This window comes from Dermacentor silvarum, chromosome 1 (assembly GCF_013339745.2).
Source record: "Dermacentor silvarum isolate Dsil-2018 chromosome 1, BIME_Dsil_1.4, whole genome shotgun sequence".
NCBI classification, from domain to species: domain Eukaryota; kingdom Metazoa; phylum Arthropoda; class Arachnida; order Ixodida; family Ixodidae; genus Dermacentor; species Dermacentor silvarum.
The window spans coordinates 80,701,547-80,722,180 of NC_051154.1; the positions used below are offsets into that span (position 1 = coordinate 80,701,547).

General features: G+C 47.5%; 1 protein-coding gene across 2 annotated transcripts in view; it reads left to right on the forward strand.

Moving 5' to 3' along the window:
* Nucleotides 1-20,634, forward strand: part of LOC119431562 (protein tiptop) — a 404,427-nt gene that overhangs the window by 365,412 nt on the left and 18,381 nt on the right. The window contains exon 1 of one of the 2 annotated variants that reach the window (XM_037699045.2): nt 14,373-14,732. The exons of the other annotated variant lie outside the window; for it this stretch is intronic. Within the exon in view, the coding sequence (XP_037554973.1) occupies nt 14,546-14,732 (187 nt within the window). The 5' untranslated portion in view covers nt 14,373-14,545. Of the gene's footprint in view, nt 1-14,372; nt 14,733-20,634 lie in introns of those variants that run through there. 2 annotated transcript variants of the gene reach the window in all.

Consider the following 20,634-nt stretch of genomic DNA (forward strand, 5'->3'; position numbering starts at 1 on the left):
AAGCCACTACGCCACCACGGTGAGTTGCGGATGTTACGCAACTTGCAGTTGCGGGAAAAGAACGTTCATCGCCTATTAGTGAATAAAACGAACTGAAATAACAGAATCACAGTGGGTACAGAGAAAGGCACACGCCGGAAGACATTATACATGTAACCCAAGAAGATCGTCGCAAGGATCTGACCGGCCCCAAACGTCCGTCAGTGTGCCTTTAACCCAACAAAGTCCAGCGTGTCATTTTTGATGCGCCAAGTTTGATACCTCAAAATGCGGGAATCGTAGCGCGAAACCCACAGGAGCTTTTCTGGCAAGCTGAAGCGAAGCTTGAGTTGTGGATAGCTCAACAAACCAATGACTAATTAATTACTTTACTATTTAACTTCTCACTCAAATATTATTTCATCATTTTTTGGTACGAATGTACTCTAGATGACCAGAAATAATGTTGAACCAGTTGTTTTAACTTTCTTAGGCGTGTAATGGTATTTCGAACATTGGTACGTATTTCGGAACAAGGTAGTATATTACCTTGTTCGACTTGCATGATACAGAAATCTTCGCGCGTTTTACTTACGCTTCTATGCTTTGAAGCATGTTTATACGAGTAACCCCCCCCCCCCCCCCCCCCCCCCTCAAAAAAAAAAAAAAAAAAAAAAAAGCAACATGCAAGTTGCTCGGACCATGTGGATCATCCGTTTCCTGTAACACGGGTCTTTGCGACGTACTGCATTCTCGTTCGAGGCGCGTGCACGCAGCCATGCATCCCCTGAGCAGAGAAAGACGGATCGCTCTATTTCCGACACATTGGAATCGCGTTTAACCGCGACAGCTGCCGGCCAGAACGTGTGCTGCGACACGGCGGCTGCTCTTCTCACGAGCGGCGCTCTGCTGACACCGGGGCTTTCAATTAATCAGTGCCGCAGTGAATAAACATATTTTTCACTGTTGCCTTTCCTCGACATCAGTTTCTTTTATACGATTGCCTGCGTGCAACATATACCATTTAGTTAACTCATATCGCTGTTCGCGCGGTTCGTTGATCGCGTGCACATCTTCTTCGCAGTTAGTACTTTTCGAACTTCTCATGGATTGTAGCCAACTGCTATTACTATGTCTTAAAGTATCGAACCGGTTCATTCAGAACGCAACGCGGGCTGCTCCAGCTAGAAGGAACTATAAAAGCAAGGATAGCGCTGCCCGAGGTCGCTACCCGGCCTGGATACAGAAATTTAATACAGAATAATTAATACAGAAATAATTAAAAGGTAATCACACCGCAGATGATGAACGCGTATGTCACTGCGTTACTCAGAGATAAGAGGTCAACACATGTACTTTTGAGACCTCTGCGGCAGCGGTACGTCTTCACGGCCGTAACACAACTCGAAAAGATTCAGTCGCTCCACCGACGGTCTAGAACTCGCATAGACCAGGCGACTATATATATAATTACCTGAGCCGTAAATCGCATCACATTTCTTACGTGTCCATTTTCCGGCTGGAAACGGTCTCACTCGTTTCACGCTCGGCTTGCCGGACGCCTTATGCATGCATCCTGCGTTCATAGTTCTAGCTCAACTGGGTCGCGGCACTTGGGTGCGGGACCACTTGCTTTCCCAATATTGCTAAACAACAGCAACAACAACAACAACAACAACAACAACAACAACAACAACAACAACAACAACAACAACAACAACAACAACAACAACAACAACAACAACAACAACAACAACAACAACAACAACAACAACAACAACAACAACAACAACAACAACAACAAACAAACAAACAACAACAAAACAAAGAAACGAACCACTGCTGGTCCGAAAGAGCTGGGAAGCACGTGCTTACGAGTGCCTGCATGCCCTTAGAGCGGAAAGTTTTACCTCTGGTTCTGTAAGCAACAGATCGGGCGCTCGCCGTGCGCGAAAGCTACGCGTGATGGAATGCGTGTATTCTATATGCCTCTTGGCGGAACACCGTCCACATGGCGCCACGCACACAGGATGAACTATGCGCCCCGTAGTCGCGCGCTTGCGCGCATATACGTATACAAGGGGAAGGGGAGAAAACATTGCCTAAAGTAAAATTGGAGCGACTGTCTTTGCCAGCGACATGATTGTACTCTGAAGTTTATTGGCCCATTCACATCGGTCTGTGGCCACTCATTTAACATAGCGTGGAAATTTGTTATGCTAGAAATATGCATGTCAGGGTCGAACGGGCGACTCAGCTATACTACAGCACTCGGGCGCGCACTTCGTGTCTCTGAAATTCGGGTCAAGGCATATAGCGCGTCAGCTGTGCTCGCATCAAATCTTCTCTGGCAGCTGTGACTTCTCTCGCTGCTTCTTGCAGAGATGAAAGCGCGCATTACTCGGCGAAGCGACGATAGACCCGTGCGGTCATTTGCAAGCATCAACGGCGCAGGTGCTGACGTTGATCCCTGTGGGCAGTTTCGGTGAGAGAAAGTATAGGAGGCTGGGAGAGCCGGTTGCGTCCGCCGTCCTCGAGTAAGAAAGAGAGAGAGAGAGAAAAAAAAAGGGGGGGGGGATGGGTGAAGGGGAGAGTGGCTCTAACGTCCCGTAGCTGCATAAATGAGGGATGGGGTAGTGGAGGGTTCCGGGATAATTTTGGTCAGCTGGGTTTTTTTAACGTACACCCAAAGCACGGCACAGGCTAGTTTTTGCATTCCACCTCCGTCGAAATGCGGCCGCTGCAGACGGGAATCGAAACAGCTAAATCTGAGGCATCGATCATTAGACAAATGGCAGTCTCCTATAAGCGCAAATCGCATTTATAGCATTTTAAATATGAACGTAAAGCGACGCCATGGCATTTCAACCTGCTAACATATACATATATAGGTTCTGGACATTTCTGGGCTCGGTATGGCGCGCCGGCCTGTAGACTATGCGGCTGCCGTTTCATCGCCGCGCTGCAGCAGATCTTAAGAAAGACATGCAAACCACGAACGTTGTTCCATGTTTCTTTTTTTTTTTTTTGGCGAAATGGGAGCGCACCCGAGATGGCAGCCGATCGCATTAGCTAATGAAGTGATCACGAATGTAAGTAAATTGTTGTATACTGTTAGATTCCATAGCAATGGTACACATTGCAACGCGCGATGGTCAAACCAAGTAGAACCGTGCCTGAGCACGCGCGTAGGACAGGCTATATAGCTTATACGTTATGAAAGCATCCGAGTAACTTCAGAAATGAGCTGCTTTGGTGAATGAATGGAAACGCGCCAGCCAAGGATTCCTTCTACAGACATAATGCTTTTGCCTGCGTGGTATTGCAGCGAATGTTACCAGGTATATTTCCACAGTGCTCTTTGGTGTGCACGCTGCCATGCGTCGCATACGTCCGTATCGTATAGCGCATCGCATTCATGTAAACGATGCGCCCCATAGAAAGACTCATCGCATTAATTCGTCAGAGATGGGTCAAGTTGAGAAAACAAGTCGCCTCCGAGAACCCCATGCAAGCGGCTAGCGCATCGCACCGGAATATGAGCGGGAGACAGGAATGATTGTGAAACGGCTGGCGTGCTGGCAGGGCTCTGTGCTGCTCGCCTCCGATGCGCGCTTGCTTGCCAACTTGCATTGCAAACTTGCACTTTAGACGTTAGATGGGGCGCTGCCACCCGTCGTGTGAGACTTGGTTCGCTGTTTGTAAACCGCGGCACATCGCAGTGTGGATATGCTCTAGAGAGGTGGGTGCTGCACTGCCGTATTCATATATGAGCTTAGTTCTGCCGTTGTTTGGTTGCTTATTCTTGCCTAAATGGATATGAGAGCAGATGTCGGAGTTCAGCACTTAAGTTGGACACTCTCTGACAAAAGATAATTATGGACGTAGCGTTTGCTTGACCTATACCTATAGCTTACTTCCTGGCACGCCTAATTTTCAAGGGTACATTTATACATGCAATCATACTTTTGCAGATTTATCACACTCTAGCAAAACAAGAATATATAGGCTCCTATACGTACGCAGTGCGTAACGTCACACCGTTAACTTTGTTCCAACACCTTTGCGCTTATCAAATGCACATCAGGCGCTTAGTTGACATTTTTACAATGCAGATATGCTGGCTGTGGTTGCGTACACATGGGTGTGAATGTTTTGTGTTTCGAGCACAGTGTCAAAAGGATAAAGGAGCTGACACGATGAATAACAAATCGTAATAGAACAAAGCAAATGAAGATAACTGTAGTGTTATTATCTCTCACAGCTGCATGAATTTAAAGATGGCTCGTCAAGCTTCGCGTGAACCACCTGATGTGTATTAATGTCCTTAGATGCTGAAGGTCACCAACTGTCCGTTCTCATTGTCTCGATGCACGTCGCTTTCTATTCCTTCGTTTGTTTTAATTAAGCGTGTTTTATGAGAGTGTATACGAGCTTCGCATTATTTGCATAAGTATACTTACTTAGTCATTGTATTATTCTCAGTTAGAGGGTAATATGCTTAGAAGTATCTGAAAAAGTGAATGCAAACTTGGTTGATGCGAGCTTGTCTCGTAAGTTCGTACTTGTGTGCGTGCGTGTCTGCGTTTATGCTTCTTGAGACAGTATAATGATCCGCCAAGCCAGGAAGAGAGAAAAAAAAAAAGAAAACAAAAAAAAAGTAGAGAAACGAGAGAGGGTTTCCCAGGCGCTGATCAGCGAGGTACAGCGAGCTTGTTTAACGGGAGGAATAAAATAAGCGCAGGTCTCGAGAGATACTCGAAGTCCCCGCACGCGTATCGCGGTTATATCGCGTGGCGAACAATGAACGCCGAAGGCGTCAGCGGGCCTCCCTGGCCGGCGCGACGTGCGAGTAAATTTATCAAAGGTGACGCCCCGACGCCTGTCGTCTGAGAGCGTGATGCGTTGGCAGTAAAAGGTGCGCGACACTTGCGCACTCAGGCGCCGTGTGTGCGTGCATGTGTACGCGCGCCGTGACGCTGTAAAGTCGGCCAGGTTTCCGTGAGCCCCGTCTGCGTTCGAAGAGCCGCCGCCTCGCGTTCGGGCGAACGCTGCGCGGACAAAACCCGCAACCATGTACGGATGTGTGTGTGTGGTCGTCGCAGCTGCTACACGTGCGTCCGCCGCACTGCGCGCTCGTCTCCCATGACAGGCCATATACGCAAGTGCGAGGACTGTATACACCGCCGATGACATCGGTTGGCGACACTCGGCGCATCGATGTGCAACCGCTGCGCGCGCTTATATTGAGCTGCGTATATACGTCTCCGCGGCGCTGGCGCTGCGTATTCTGGCGATCATGCACATATTGGGTGGCATTAGCTGTTGCTGCTGCGAATTTCGTGAATACATCCGCCTTTGCACCTTCTATCTCTCTCTCTTTTCGTGGGCGTAACGTTTAAAGATATTAGTCTAAATTGGGTGCTGTGTTTTGTAAGAATTTCTCTCCCGCTCTCCTCCTTTCTATTCCCCTTTTCCCTTCCACCAGTGTATGGTAGCAAACCGGACGCTCGTCTGGCTGACCTTCCTGCCTTTTTTCTTCTTACCTTCTCTCTCTCTTTCTCCTACCACGTGGTTCATTTCCTGCCAGCCGTCTCGCTGAGAAGCCAGGCGATAACGGCGGCGCGGTACAACGCGAGCCATGCAGTTACGAATAGTAAGGAGATTAGAAATTGAATAGAATCGTTACAAAACATGGCCACAACCTTTGCGAAGAAAGCAATTGACACCGTCGTTTTCGTTCTGAAAGTGGCCGTTTATTGTAATTGAACTTTGTGTGTTTATGTGTGCGGAAGCTTACGTGCGTAAATGTGCGCGCGCCTGCATGGTATATTGCGAATCTCGGAGCACTATAACGTAATCGTATTTTTGATAAAAGGCGACGTTGACTTCGTTATGGAAGGCAGTGAATTGCACTGTTATGGAACGTTTAATTAGGCAGTCGGCTGAGAAAAAGAAATTCAGCAGGTCAAGCTTCTATAGAAGCCTGCATTGCAAGAAAGAAAGACCAATGTAACCCGCTCCTTCCTGAGCAGAACCACGCTTTTTTTTTTTTTAATTACAAGCAAAATGTTGTTTCGTTCGACTGCGAAACTTGTTCGAGAACGCGACCCTGTACCGGTGACATGTCGTATGTCACCGATTGCAAGGTGCCCCACGGGCGATATATAGATAAGACGCGCTTTCAGTTGTAGAGCGCGGACACGCCGTCAATTCAAGCGTCGCTCTAGGCGAACACTAATTAGCGCAGCCCGTACACAGCTCCATTTCAGGCACGCGACTCGATCTTTGTTGCGACCGGAGAAATTGTGTTCTGCAGTGCGCGCGGCCATTCAGCCCGCGTTCGGGCGCAAACGAGCTTGTGACAAGGTATTACCACACACGGAGCGCCCTCGGCAGGGAAACTCCCGACAACTGCCGGGGGTGAATTACGCGAGGAGTGCGATGCGACGTGACCCCGATTCAGAGTCAAGTGCCGCGCGGAAAACACCTCTCTGCAGTAACGCGCTGTCCGGCTCGCATGCCAGCTGCCCGTGTCCTCTCCTCGGCCGAGCACCCGCCACTCTCGGCGGCTGTCCGCAGCCGTGTGAAGTCGCACGGGGCTCGCCTGAGGGAGACAGGTGCTCTCCTCGCGCGCGCCGTGCTCGAGCACTGCATGTGTACACGCTCATGCAGAGTATAACATTGCGATCGCATGAGCGCCGCCCAGCAGTCGTAACAGCGGCCTTGTTACATGCGGTAGCACATGCCGACATGTAAGGGAAGCAGAGGAGGAGATAGATGCTGGACGCCCCAGCGATCGCGGGCTTCCCCTTGTTGACCAAGCTGACGGAGGGATCGAGCGGGAGAACCAAGTAAAAAAAAAAAAAAAAAAAAAAAAAAAAAAAAAAAAAAAAAGGTATCAAGCGGTGGTGGTATATGCATAGTGTCGTGAAAAAATTCTGAGATATCGTTTTATACGGAGAGACGACTGCAGGCTACAGTGGCTGAGGAGGCAGGACGGCTTGCTCAGAATTGGGCGCTATTCGAGAGGGAGAGCGGCAAGCTAGTTGATGGGTGGTGTGTCGGAATATTACTATTACTGGGACATCCCTGTCCCTGGCGCATTGCAATCGTTCGAAGATAACTCGGGGACCCTGAACTGCTGAATTGAGCAGTGCCACCTTGTTGTGTTGAATGAAAACTGCACCAATTACGCGAGAGAAAATATCATTTATCTATAGATTATGCTGTATATATATATAGATTACTGGTTTAGTGGTGCACGCTCGCGTCTACGTGCTATCGCCTCGCATCATTTAATTTGCCTTCTGTCTCTGCTAATAATAAACCCTTTACACAAAAGTATTGTGTTAGAACATTTCCTCAACCGTGCTCAACAGTTTTCAGAGTATAAAACAAATGTCTGACGGGACCTTTTGAAGAACACCGGCCTTAGTGACTGATTGTAGTCCTGCTGTGCATCCTCCTAAGTGCAGTGCCAACTCTCTCCCTCTTTTGATTTCTTTTTATCTTACCTTCAGTGTAGGGTCGCAAACCAGACACTCGTGTGGTTTACCGCCCTACATTTCGTCTCCTTTCTCTCTCCGACGTAGCCTGGTAAAAGGCCTTTTAAGGGGGCGTCTCAGTCTATAGAAATGTTGGCGACTGCTGTTTCAAGGCCTATACGCATGTGGTCAGCTCAGTCTGAAGGCTTTATTATTTCCTAATGGATGCGGCTGATTCGAAATCCTCCGTAAGGTGAAAGTCTGACGCTATATATATAGCGCGGCATTAGCTTCTCGTTCGTGTGACTACGGAAAAAGCCGAAAACATGGAAATAGTTTCTGGTTACAAACGTCTTCCATTCATGGAAGTATAGAGCCACATGTCGGGCACATGCAAGCGACAGCGAAGTCACCGTTATAGTCTCGACGCGTGTATTATTTTTATAGAACCATTGTCTCGCGCTGCCGAAGGGTCTCGGCTTTCTGCTTAAATTTTTACGACAGTGTAATGAACATTTCTCGAACAACGCAGTATATTGGGGTGCTATTTCATTTAAAGCTTATGTCCGTGATAAGGTTCGGTGACAAGTTACGAAGCCACGCGGTCCGTCGCATAGTTCATAATAAACGCCGTCTCCAGCTTACACAGGCTCATCGTCTTGTAAGCCAAAATTGTTCTTGCGTAGAGGAAAGTGCATGCTAAGCCGCGAACCTTAGGTGCACAGAAATGGAATGCCCCTGGACGACATAGAGGAAGTCAGTACAAGTAGTAACATACTTGGTCAGGTGACAGATCTGTGCAATATTTTTTTGGTGTCTATCGTGCCGGACGCAATGCCTTACGAGGCGCATATATATATATATATATATATATATACAAACAGTGATATGAGATCGAAAAAAAATATATACGAGGGTTTATAAGTAAAAAATTATCCGCAATGTAGCTATAAATTTTATTGCAATACAAATAGGAAACTCACGTTAACGTCATTTTTCAATATAGCCCCCTTACTTTTCAACCCACTTGGTCCATCCTTGCACAAACTTGCTGATGCCCTCAAAAATGAAGGTTTTTGACTGAGCAGCGCGCCACGCATGCATCGCGTCCTTCACTTGTTGGTCCGAGAGGAATCGACGGCCCCTTAATGCCTCTTTGAGTGGACCAAACAAGTGGTAGTCAGAAGGGGAAAGATCAGGACTATACGGAGGATGAGCCATTGCTTCAAACTTGAGCTTCCTGAGCGTTTCAGCAGTGTGGGCAGCAGTGTGTGGTCGGGTATTGTCGTGCATCAACACACCACCTTTTGACAGTATAGTCCTCAGCGTTTGCTTCGAATTGCAGGCTTTATAGCCTGTCAGTAGGAATCTCACTGTGACACGCACTGTTTATTGCTGTGCCACTCTCCTGATAATGTTCCAGTACTGCAGGCCTTGAGCGTCCCAAGAAACGGTTAGCATCACTTAGGTAAGCATGGTCATTTGTGGCCGTAGATGGTCGTCCGGTTCATTCCTCATGCGTAACATTTGTGCGACCATTTTTGAATTTTTCCATCCATTCGTAGACACTCCGTTGCTGCCAGACATGCTCCCGTATTGTGCCGAAAGTCTTTGATGGATTGTGGCGCCTGATACACATTCCGACCACAAAACCCGGATCACTGCTCGTTGTTCGTCTTTGGTGCAAACTTCTAATGAAGCGGCCATGGTTTATCTACGACAAAAGGAAGACAAATGGAGGAATTAGGATCATACTTTCATAGCATGACCACAACAGCATAACAATAAAATGAACGGGGTAACAGGTCAGTGCGAACAATGTAAGAAGAGTTACGTCAAAATTGTGGATAATTTTTGACTTACCCTCGTATATCTGCTCGTAACTCGTGTTACCAGGAATTGATCAACAGTGGGCCGACAAGAGACGCCGCAGCCATGGAGCCATCATTCCGGTCACAGGACTCGACGACAAGGCTCCTTGTCGAACCGTATGCTTCGGACTTGCTTTGTTCGCCCACTGCTGATCAATTAGTCCGCGTCTTCCTGCGATCCCTCTGTCGTGTTACATTGAAGTAAGTGGGAACGTTTTACGCCACAGTTGGCGAATACTTTGCCGCAGCGATAAATAAAGTCCTACAGCCGCATGCAGATCAATTTGGTTCGGCCGGACGCCCTATTTTCGTATGAAAAAGCATGAGGTAGTGTTTTATAATCACATCTGGAAAGATGTGGCCGTCTCTATGAGAATCCCAGCGATCACGCAATCACTGACGCCATTGTGAGCATGTCCATTCGCAGTTTTTGTGTCCCAAACTGCTTCCCCTTTGGTTCGCGGCTATTTGCAGAATCATGTAATCGCGCGTCCCACTTGTATAGTTGTACACGAGGAAGCCAAGAGCTCTCCTAAGATATCTCTTTGCTACGAAATTCTGCTGACAACGTCACACTCACTAATCGCCCATGGCGCGCGTTTTTCCCGAATTCGTTCATACACTGAGATCTCGTACCGCGTGTTTTGCGGCGCGGCCGCCGTGTGGCACACGTCTCATATTCCAGGGAGCCTTCATGCAAGTCTTTGCATGCATGCACCCTAATTCCAGGCGTGATAGACTATTTGTACAACTCAATGTCTTTCTGTCGTGATTTGAAGTGTCTTCTGTTGATTTAGCAGAGGCACGTGGACGAAAACCATATCCAGTATCTATTAAGCGGGCTTCTCCGCAGGGCATGGTGCATTAACCAGGAGGATGACTTGTGTTCTCTGAAGCTTGCTTGTGCTAATTTGAACATCCCGTATTGCGACGTACTTCTAAATTACGAGATGGTGTATTCAGTCTTGATATAATTTATCGAATATCATCATGCCATCAGAAAGTATTTAATATGTGTTCTACGTATGAAAACAAGTGACTGATAACGGGTAGCCAATTGAAGTTAAAACAAAAAGAAAAGAAAAGGAGATGGAAAGTCATAGCTCTGTTTAAAAAAAAAAAATGTGCTTGTTAATGGAGCTTACAAGCGACAAGCGAGAGGATACCGTATACATAGAAATGATATGCTACACTTGCATGTGTGTATGCGCCCGTAATACGCTACACTCGAGTGATACAATTCAACAGGCGTTTCACAAGGACTTTTGCATATATATATATATATATATATATATATATATATATATATATATTGGATTGTCGCACCTGGCTCCTATATATATGGTTATCGCTTGAAACACCGCGACCTCGCTCGTGTTCATTTAGCTATCCGCTTTAAATCGCAGCCTGTTAGCGGTAGACCTGTCTACGCCCACGAAGAGATAGTGTTTGCGGAAGGAATATTCGAGACAAACAGCGTTATAGTTACCACAGGTTGGTCTATACGTGTGTTTGTGTATTGCATGGAATATGCACGGGTTTGATCAGAAACGAGAAGTTCGGGCTCACGACAGCCATGTGGCCCGTGCATACATGGTCACAACATGTTTAGTCTTAGAAGTTTTTGCATGCGCCTGCGTGAAGGGGGGGGGGGGGGGTTACTACAGGAAAGGGGAGTGGCGGAGAGAGATATTAGTTCTGCATATTACTCGGAGTGGCGACAATTAAACAGTGAAACATAATGGAGCGGAGTTGCGTCACTATAAATACTATAAATCTTGCTTAAATGGTTTGAGCATCACCACCTTTACTATTATAGTATATATATATTGCTCAACGCAACACGCACATTGGCAGTGTTTCGCGTCTGCTTCGCACGTATACCCATGAAGCGTATACACCATTGACTCGTTATGAGCGAAACGATGCAGGGCAATTGTGAATCATTTTGTAATGTATAATAAAATGTGGTGGACTGCGTGACTATATTGTATACGTGAAGAAAAAAAAATGTATAGCTTCGTGAAGCAGAGCGATTATAAATATTGAAGCTCGTGATGAGAATCAAAGCAAGGTTATCGGAAGATATGTAGGAGCGACAATAACTGAGCTATGGCAGGTGTTACGCAGTATACAAGAATGACGCAGGGATATACTTCGAATACGGTATTGTCCTTCCAGCGCCAAGTTATAACGTCTATTGAATGTTTCTCGGTAGATGTTATACACTATACAGCAGAACTATGTGCCATACTGGAAATTCTGTGGAACATTCCCGCCAAGACCTGTAGTATACAGTGGCGTTATTGTTTCAGCCGTGGAACGTGCGCACACTGAAGGATCCCGCGCAGGTATATGTTGTATTTCAGTGGGCGCCCATGCAGACAAATTAGAAAAAAAAAATGTCGCCCATGAACACGGCGACATGTGCGTTAATTATTCCTCCGTTCAGCCGTATACATGGAGGCACATATTGAAAAAAAAATAACGAACAGTAATCGACATCATGATTGGATGATTGAGCGAAAAGATCGATTCTGTATGCATTGCAATGGGCACTGTGGTTTTTACTGTGTCATCGACTCCGACTATACTGTATATATGTGTTACCTTCACCAACTACTTAGTATACACGTAAAACTCAGCGCGTAGAATCTTATTTCTTGCACTTGATGGGGAACGAGATGACATCTCGCATCTGGATGCTGCTAATTCGTCCGCTTTATGCCCAGCAGAGGCGAGAACATGTGCTTCAAGTTTAGAGCGCAATGCAGGCACACTCTGTTCAGGGACTATATCTTTGGTACGTATACTCTCCCCGACATTGCAATGGAAACATTATGTGCTACGGATATATTTATTGGTTACCTCAGATAACCTCTAAGTATACTGTCAGCGTGAATGCGTTTCAAGTCTGAACTGCAGTTCTATTTTCTTTCTTTTTTCATCCACAGTTTAGTGTGATATTGTGTTCTATATTTATATGTTTCCTTAATTTTTTTTCTCCACATGTTCATTGGCAGGCTTGTAATTTTTAGTTGATTTAAAAGAATTTTGATACCACATCGCGCCGTGATCCATTGTTGTGAAATGGAGCTGCAGGAAGCGAGTGTTTCCGATTATGCCTGATCCTCCGGTTAAACTTATACTGTACTTACCTGCCTATGTGCGATTGAACGCGACGTGATATATGTGCCTCCATGATTGCTGTCTTTTGTTATTTTATTTATTTGCCGCTTGTTGAGGTGGGATCACCCTTTCTTCAGTATTTCGTTCCGCATACCGTTAGATACATCGAAAAAGAAATTTTCGTTGCTTGCTTGTTATTGCAAATGGGGGAGAAGGGGGGGGGGGGGGGGAGTCCCACAACCATCTCATTCTTCTCTCAAAAAGCTGTATCGTATTTCTGTGCGCTGACCATTTTTAGAATCTCATTTTATATACTTCGCCCCGTCACTCACCTACTCCTTCCCGAGTTTCTTGTTGTCGCAAAATATTCCTCGATATTGTACCGCAACCCGTTTCTTCTCAGGTAGCAGTATATATATATATATATATATATATATATATATATATATATATATATACTATGCCGCCTCTGAACGAGTTAAATCGCCTGTCTTTTCCCGGTTGTGTCTGCTTTTATGTGTCATAAGTGACGACTAAAGTCTTCCAAGTAGCGGCAATTGTACGCCTATATTACCTATTATTTATGGCAAAAAGTTACAAGGCCAAAGCACTCGCGACTAGACCAGACATAACACAGTCACGCGGCGTTATGTCCAGTCGCGAGAACTTTCGCCTGACAACTTTTGTAATAAATAGCACATTAAATTACTGTGAAATGAATGACACCGAGTCGATGTCAAAGCCGGAAAGAGATGTCACCGGACAGAAAGTTAACAGGAGTAAGACGGGCGTGCACAAACGATTGAAGAATCGTTTGGTACGTTAGCGTCACGATCAGTAAGATCAGCGTGTCGAGCACATCTAATTGAGTTTAAACGCTACATTCACTCGGTCCAGCAACCAACGCCATGTGGGAGCACGTTTGAGCTTTTGATATGATCTCTTAAGCACTTATTTCAGCACTATATGTTAGGCGCCCTGGCCTCGGAGTAAAAACGTAAACGCCGCTCTTCCCTCACATAGTGTTTCAGCGAGAGAACTTTGAGGAAACAAATAAACAAAAAGAGAATATAGGTATCAAGCCTTGGAATCAATGAATGGGACTGAACATTCGCAGCTGACCTGCTGAAGAATGAATAAACAAAACGAGTAAACGGACGGCACGTCGGGCAACACGTCACTTTTATTTTTGAGGTAGCATAGACATGGAAGTACACAATGTATACTTCCATGTCTAGAGGCGTGGTGGTCTGCTCACAGCAAGCATGGGGTGTTTACCTTCCGGAGTCTGCGTGGGACTTTTTTTTTCCTCTCTGGAAAAGTGCGATGAAGGGGGGGGGGGGGGGACGTTTCGGCCAGCGAGCCCCTCTCCAGCAGCAGTGCACCGAGCGAAGGGAGCGTCGACGTGCGCGGCGGCGACGCACCTGACGGCGGCGCGTCGACGGGAGGAGGAGCCAGCCGGCGGCGGCCGCAGCCATTCAGGGCGTCGCGAGCGCGGCGGCCATGCGGGCCAGACGACAGCGGCGAGGGGCGCCCGCGCTTGCCGCTGCGGCGGTGAGGCACAAAAGAGGCGCAAAACGAGATTGATTTGCGAGCGCTGGAGGCCACTCCTCCCGCGGCCTCCTCTCCAGCGCTTTTCTTTGTGGAGCTTTGGGGCGAGGAGGAGCGCGCGACTGTACATCATCATTTGATGAATGCGTGTCTGTCACGCAGAGAGGCTTTTTGGATGGACTCCAATATGGCGATTGTTGTTGGCGGAGAAGGGAAGGACCTCCTCTCCCTCGCTGGCTGCCGCCACGCTCCCTCGCTCTCCGCGCGCGGGTGAGGGAGAGTTGGGGGCGAGGAGGCGCCTGCGTGCTGTCGGCGCTGACGATCAACTCTCCCTTCAGTGACTTCGGAGCAACGGACAGTAGCGCCAGGGCGCCGTTCTCGTGCCGAGTTGTGTGCTCCCGAAATAGCGGCCGGTCGGACTGATGCGCTCTGCGTACCTGCGCTCTTCACGTGGCGTCGTGCTGCTAGCCGAGTGAGGGACCGTCGATTCCTTGGCGCTTGGATTACCGGTCGAGAAAGCTGGATGGGATGGTCATCCGGTCGGCGTCCGCCGAAGCGGTGGCCGTGATCGCGCCCGCGGTCACGGCAGCGACGGCCTCCGTCACGACGACGCGGCGCCGGCCGCGCAAGGCGCCGCCGCGGCCCAGCTGCCGGTTGTCGCTCGTCGACGCCGTCGTGGCCGGCCTGGCCGCTGCAGCCGCCAAGAAGCACCAATGTACGTACCCCCTTCGGCCACCAGGCGCGCGCCCCTGTCTTGTGCGAGACACGGGCGCGCTCGCGGTTGTCAGGCCGAATTCGCTGCCTGCCGGACTCGCGCGCCTACGGGCTGTCACATATCCCCGTGCCACGTGGTTTGCACATTGCTGGCTAGTTGGTTGATCCCATTTTCGGTGCCCGTGTTTTGATCAGCGCGTCTCGCCCTCTTTCGGGAGCGCGTGCGCCTTTCGCTCAAGACGCGCGCTCCTTTGATTCGTGGCGGCATCGCGCGGCGAGTACGCGAACTAGCGTTGCAGGAAACCACGCGGTTCCTCGCTCGTGGCCGTGCCGCGCTGTTTCCATTGCCCGATAGTGATTTCGTCGTTTCTTTGCTTTGCTTATCGTTTGGGTGCTCGGTAGTTATCGAACCACACTACCGGAGTGAATGACTAACATGACGATTGCGTACCAAGTAGTAGTTCCCTGGAATTCAGCAAGGCGTCTTCTGTATGGAGCACGTTAATGGTCGCAATGTCAGGATTTGTTGTTTGCGGTGTGTACCACAACATGGAACAGCGTTGTTCAATTGTTTTAGGTTCCTTGACTGTGAATTTCTTTCCGGTGACTCATGCATGCTTCATGATATGTTGTGCAACGGTCGAAAACAGTTGGTGTTCAGTCAAGTTCAGCAACTCTGCGACGCGCATCTATTGACAGAAAAAAAAAGAACGAAAGCGGGCAGATGCAGTCATTTTCTTTTCATTGTGGAGCGAATGGCGTGCCCCAAGTGGGGGTGACCTCACCACTTGCTGTGTAACGCCATTTACTTCCCTATTGCCGTACTGTCCAGCAGGCTGGCTATACTTAGGCTTTGTTCACATAGTCATGAAAGAGCACCCGAATGAGCGGAGACACCAAAGCATCAGCAATCCTTATATACTTGCGAAACGTATCTCGCATTTGTGGCCATTGAGTAGCTGTTCCCCGTTGATGCTTCTGCTTGGTATGCATGTGACACTGCACAGGTATGCCATGCTGAGCAAACTTAGTTGTGTGCACCGCGTGCACCGCGTGGCCCAAAATTAATGTCCTCTTTTAGATGCATTGCAATCATGTTTGTACATACTATACCGTCCTGTTATGTTATCGTTCTATTATTAGCTAAAACATGTCGCTGTGAGAACAATCACTAGACGATCGAAGTCTTACGTGTACCTGCGGATGGATAACAACAGAGCATGGCGAGTATTTCTTAAGCCCTAGCGCCTCGCGCTAGAGTTTTCAGTCCAGTGGTCATATCACTACAGCAAGACAACCTAGACAGTTTCTGAGTCATTTAATCCAGCAGCTACTATCCCTCGGAAATACTGGAGCGTTTTGTATTTCACTGAAGCCACGTGAGCTAAGATATGGCTTGTCAACTACAAAGTTGAGTTTCCACAGAGCTGTCTTGCCTGTTCGTCAGCAGAAGCAGGCAGGGCTGGTTTGAGTAGAAACTTCTAATGCGGAGGCCGATCAGTTTTTTTTCGGCACGAATGAACATGTGGTGGTATCCAAGATATTCGATGTCTATACGAGCTATTTATTGGATTGAATTCGTAGCTTGCTACCCTGCACAAACCCTGTCTCAGGCCTTGTATTTGGTGCAATTTGTGCCCGAACTTGTCCACTTGGCTGCACGGAATCCTTAAAAGCGTGACACCTAAAGACGGGAGTAATGTCGCCTGGTGTAGTTCCGGTCCTCATCGAAGTCGATCTGCATTGGGCTGTTTAAGAGTTAGAAAAAGAAGCATCATTCACTTTAATAGAATCGAAGTCAGGTGGGCTTGAACAGACCGTGTAGCAGTGTCCAGTTCACACATATTTCGATCTACATTGACTCAAGCATGCTCGGAAATGTATATACGTGACAGGTGTATCAGAAACGGGTGGAAATGGTGAGCGTCTATTTCTTGCTCCTGCAGGGTTGCTCATACTGCTCTGCTTTTTCGCGGGGATATGTCGTGTGTGTTCAATTGGCCCGACGCTGTACCATTTGTTGCTGGAATATTTTTCGTAACTTTAAAGCACACCGCTCTCAAGTGTTTCAGACGCGCGGGAAAAATGCGTGTCTAGGTGCATACGTTGTACATGTTGTCAATAATACGTACTCTGCACGACACGGTTACTGTTGGAACTAGTTAATTCGGCGAGCGATTGTCCATTTACGATATATACGCCGACGCAGCGAAGGTTATTGTCCTGTGTTCAAAGGCTCGCACTCTTCAAGTTCACCGTCCGCTGATCATTCTCAGGAAAACGCTGCTAGCAGTAAACAGGGCGCGTTCTAAAGACACTCCTCAGTGTACACCAGGCCAGAAAGAAGAAACACTGCAGCGATGGAGTTTTCTAATTGTCTGTAGCGGCACGTTGTGATGATTTATTCTCGAGGAAGGAATGCATATGTGTAAGTTATGCTCAGCCATGATCCTTTGTCAAAAGGAGCAGATCTGTCCGGGCGCCGACGTGTATTTGCCAACATAATTGACGTTTGCACAGGGTCGATGATACTATCAGAATCCGGTGACGAAAAAGCTTTGACGCTGCGAGAAATGCATCCAAGTCGACATTTCAAATGGAGCACTTTTCCTTTATTTTCTGTGCACTTTGGACGACTCATCAATCTCGCAGCACCAAACGTGCATGCTTGCCACCTCTATTAAGTTTCTAGATGTTCAGTTTGGGCTGACTGCGTTTATAAACCCGTTGTATAATCATGTGAAAAGTATGCTTTAACGTGGGCCACAAATATGTTGTCACTTTGGAATGCACCAATGGTCGGAGTGTGTCATCATTTCTTACCCAAATTACTAAAACTGTAGCAAGGTCCTGGAGTGGGCCTCCTGTTGCACTAATGTCGTGCAAGTCAGAGGCGTAAGAACGAACTTTCTTAATCACTACGTCTTAGGAGTGCAGCGGGGTTCAACCTCCCCTATACATAGTCCTGAAGCGGTCGCGACTGCGTATGGCTTGCCAATATTTTATGGGGACGGCATTGAAAATGGGTAGTATGTTTCTGATATCATTTGGTGCGGAAACACTTCAGCCCTCACCTTCTTGAAATTTCGAAGCTGCGGTCGACATTTTACGTTATAGTACTTTTGAACTCTGCGGACTACCATTCTTTTCTCGGGGCCGTCAGAGAGAGCAGTGGAGCAGGTCGATATACTATAAGAGCCTTTCCTTTCCGTGCATGTCTGTTACATTCCTTGCTTTGGCGTGACATTGGTTCAATTCATGCTATTCACGAGACAGATGCATATGTGATGGCATATTGAACTGGTCTTTTCAAACCGCCTTGGAGTGCTACGACGTCGTGAAAGACTAAGGTCGCATTACGAAAATAAGCGGGTCTCGTAGGCGATAATCTGGCTTCATTAACGCCACTGGTGCCTTCTTATGCTTGTATATAACGCTTAATAGTTGTCTTACGCGACCTTTGTAACGCTGCCGAACCGCTGTGAAACCAACCAATCCAATATGTCACGCGGAATACATTTATTTTTGGCATACGGCTAGATTTGCTCGTGCAGAGATGGCGATGCCATTTTTACTTTGTGGGTACTCAGCTGCTCATATATACTTAGCTTGTCTCGTGTAATCGTTGAAACCTACCAAAAAAGAAAAACCCGGTCCAGCTCTACCAAGAACGATGCGAAAGGCCCCCGTCAATCTGTCACATCAGATTGAACTGAGTCAGTCGTAGTGCGTGCTTTCGGCGAAGGCAGCATTAAATATACTGCTAGTTGTTGCACGACGGAGTTTATGGCAGGACTGCTGCACTGCATTTATGTCTATCTGTTAGCGAGAAGAGAACGCGGCTATTTGTGGGCTTTATGTGCGCAGCGGGAACAGCTGTTACCTGTGCAGGCTGAACGTATAGTGAAACATGTGGGGAGTCATCGCAAAAGAAAAACTGCAGAGCATCACGCCAGTCAGGCTTTGCAAGCTTGTGCTTTTTTCCCCGGCCGTCTTTGAAATCGGTAGAACGACGAGACGGGCTCGCTTTCTCTGTGTATTACTTTAAACAAAAAAACATTCTAACAGCTTGCTCTGCGGCAAATATCGACATTTAAATGAAAGCTTGCATACCTTCCTCATATAATAGGACGAGAAAAACAAGAGGTGAAACGAAGAGCGGTTAACCAGGTTAAGTGTCCGGTTGGCTACTCTGCCCAGGGGGATGGGGTAGGGGCAGAAAAGATGAGAAAAGAAGATAAAAAAAGTACGCATCAGTTTACACATTCTATAGTTTTTCAGAAAAATAACTCCTGTTTCTTTTAAAAAGCGCACTAGCGCTTTTAAAGCATATAAAATTGTAGTAGTAGTGGCTTAGAGAACTCACACTAACCGTGAGCCAATGACTTTATCGGCTCGATGCGTGTATAATAACCTTATTCGTATACTATAGACCGTGGTGTGCAAACTGTACAAAGTCAAACTGCAATCCTCTACGTGCGTTGCACAGGTTGGTCCATTATCAAAGGGAACACCTATATTTGATATTCGAGCAATGTCCCTGCAGAATTTGTTCAGATTTCTCCTGCTGAAACTATGTGTATAGTTCAGCTATACTGGAGAATCTGACACGTGGTGCCCTCTCGATTTCAGCGCGAAAAACAACTGACGGCCACACAGGCGAATAAGGTGTTCCCTCGCACATTGTTCCGTCCTGTACGTGGACGAAACCATTTTGACTGTCCTGGCAAGCATGCTCGCTTCCGTTTCACGTAGTGCGTTGCTTGAAAAGGTCTCGCAATTTAGCTGCGTAGTTTGGAAGCGGGTTGGAGAACTACACCTTCTGCAATTAGGTCGCGTTTGTCGGCTCCGTGCGTGCTACTACAAAAGAAACACTTAAAAACCTGAGACTTATAAATAGTGTACTTGTCGTGCTTCGAGTTCGTCGCGTCGAACAAACTCACGGGCATGGTTTATCAGCTGACACCGCGCCCTCTTCGTGCTCACGGATGTTTCTCTGGAGCTGCGTGAATTGCATGGCACTCACTGGGCGCACATTCCACTACACAATCTGCGAACATGCGTCACAGCTGCTGGCAGTGCCATCAGTCTTTATAAGGTCGCGCGTGCATTGTTCGCATTGTCTTCAATGCCGAACTTGCATATGACCTTACTCGCACTCGAAACGCTTTGTGAGGCACTGCCGGCTTGTAGCTCGAAGAACAGGAAATGCGAAAGAAAGCGGACAAAAAAGAAACACAGACGGAAGGTTAACGAACTTGTGGTTGGAACTCAGTCTTCGCCTTAAAGCCCGAATGAGAAGCTTCGCAGCACTCATTAGACGCACAGTTTGGCAGCTTAGACATTAAGATAAGATTGTCTTTGCCCCCCCCCCCCCCCCCCTTTTCTTTTTTTTTTTCCTGCTTTCACTTCGCCCGGAAAGAGCTGAAGCAAAATCCGGAATGTTCTGGAGCAAGAAGAAATGAATTCGTGCGTTTCCTTCATTCTAGTTATAGGATAAAAAAAAATATAGATGCGATGTTACGTGATATCTCCCACAGTGCCCACCTTTTCGACATGCTCGCGACATTGCTCGTGGCGGTAAATACGACTTGCACTTTTACATGATACAGCTCTTTTTCCTTTGACATCATTTACGGGCCAAAACCACGATTTCATTATAAGGCATGCCGTATATAGTGGGCGACTCCAGGTTTAATTTTCACCGCCTGGGGCATTTTAAGGTAATCTAAGTACACGAGCATTTTTTTGCATTTCGCCCCCATTGTAGTGCGGCCGCCCCGATCGGGATCGACCCGTGATCTAGAGCTCAGTAGCCAACGCCATAACCTCTAAGCTACCGCGGTGGGTGGGTTGTTGTAACGCGCTTGAATAACAGCCTGTTGCAGTTTAAAGTGCACCGC